The 1301-nt window shown below is 64.7% G+C and overlaps 1 protein-coding gene across 1 annotated transcript in view; it reads left to right on the plus strand.

Annotated features, from left to right (window-relative positions):
- The first annotated feature begins 17 nt into the window (after positions 1-17).
- CLDN7 (claudin 7) overlaps positions 18-1301 on the plus strand; it is a 2848-nt gene continuing 1564 nt past the window's right edge. Inside the window, exon 1 of the mRNA XM_010847341.1 lies at positions 18-1301. This exon is cut by the window's right edge and continues 6 nt beyond it. Coding sequence (XP_010845643.1) covers positions 1094-1301 — 208 coding nt within the window. The 5' untranslated portion in view covers positions 18-1093.

The raw sequence follows: 1301 nt of genomic DNA on the forward strand, positions 1-1301 counted from the left end.
GGGGGGGGTGGGGTGCCAAGGGCCCCGCCATTAAGTCACGTCCAGCGGAGATCGGAATAGGGGGCGGAGAAGATGGGTGCTGGGGTACCGCTCCTGGAAGCCAGGTGTCTGGTGAAGGCGACAGCGGTGAGGCGGGGTTGGGCCCTAGGCGGTGGCTCTGGCGGTGGAGACTCTAATTAGGCGGCTGAAGTGGGCAGTTCTGAGGGGTCCCCGGAAGGTGGGGTCGGCGACGAAAGGAAACTGAAGAGAAAAAGAGTAGAACAGAGGGTGGGGGCGAAAGTAGGGCGGGATAAAGAACGAGCGCACGGAGTAGAAGCCGAGAGTCTCTGCGGGAGGGAAGGGGAAGCCAGGGCTAGCCTGGGGCATCTCTCCCGCTCAGCCTCCGCCGCGTTCCTGGCGCACCTATCTGGGAGCGGGGATGGGACGTCCTTGCGCCCGAGGGACCTCCAGTCCTAGGGGCTTCCGCAGAACTCGGGACTCCCGAGAAGACTCCACCTCCCCCCTCCAGCGGTCCAAGCCCAGCAAGTGAAGAGGCGTGACATGGGGCTCAGGTTTCTTCCTCCTCACCTGAGCCAGGAGGGGTGGGGGCAAGGACTTCCGGCTCAGGTGAGTGTCCCTTCGGTGACGTCAGGTCACCCTCGGCCGCCCCTCGGTCCCTCCCCGCCTCGCGCTCCCGGTGCCCGCGGGGGCGCGCCCCCCGACGCCCTACTTATACTCAGGTGCGCAGCACCTGTCCGCCCGCACCTGCCCGATCACCGCTGAGCGACCTCTAGTTCGCACAGCAGCCTCGGGCCGACAGCCCAGGATACTCTGGGGACTTCCAGCACCCGGAGGCCGCGCCCGTACGGCCCCTCCACCTTTTGTTTGGGAACAGTCGCCGAGCGCCCGAGGGAACCGCCAGGCCTTCGCGGATCGCTTTTGTCGGTCACCAGTCCTGTTCCCTCTGCGGTGAGACTCTCGCCTCGCCGGAGGGGTCGGTTTGTGTTTACTCCGGGGACCAGATTTGCAAGCAGTCGACCAACTTCTTTTTCGCCTCTTTGGGTAACTTAAAAACTCGCCCTCCCGGCGCCCCCCGTCTATTCTGAGGGCGGAAATGGCCAATTCGGGCCTGCAGCTGCTGGGCTTTTCCATGGCTCTGCTGGGCTGGGTGGGCCTGGTGGCATGCACCGCCATCCCGCAGTGGCAGATGAGCTCGTACGCTGGCGACAATATCATCACCGCCCAGGCCATGTACAAGGGGCTGTGGATGGACTGCGTCACGCAGAGCACCGGCATGATGAGCTGCAAAATGTACGACTCGG

The sequence above is a fragment of the Bison bison genome, unplaced genomic scaffold, assembly GCF_000754665.1.
Source record: "Bison bison bison isolate TAMUID 2011002044 unplaced genomic scaffold, Bison_UMD1.0 scf7180017864249, whole genome shotgun sequence".
Classification (NCBI taxonomy): domain Eukaryota; kingdom Metazoa; phylum Chordata; class Mammalia; order Artiodactyla; family Bovidae; genus Bison; species Bison bison.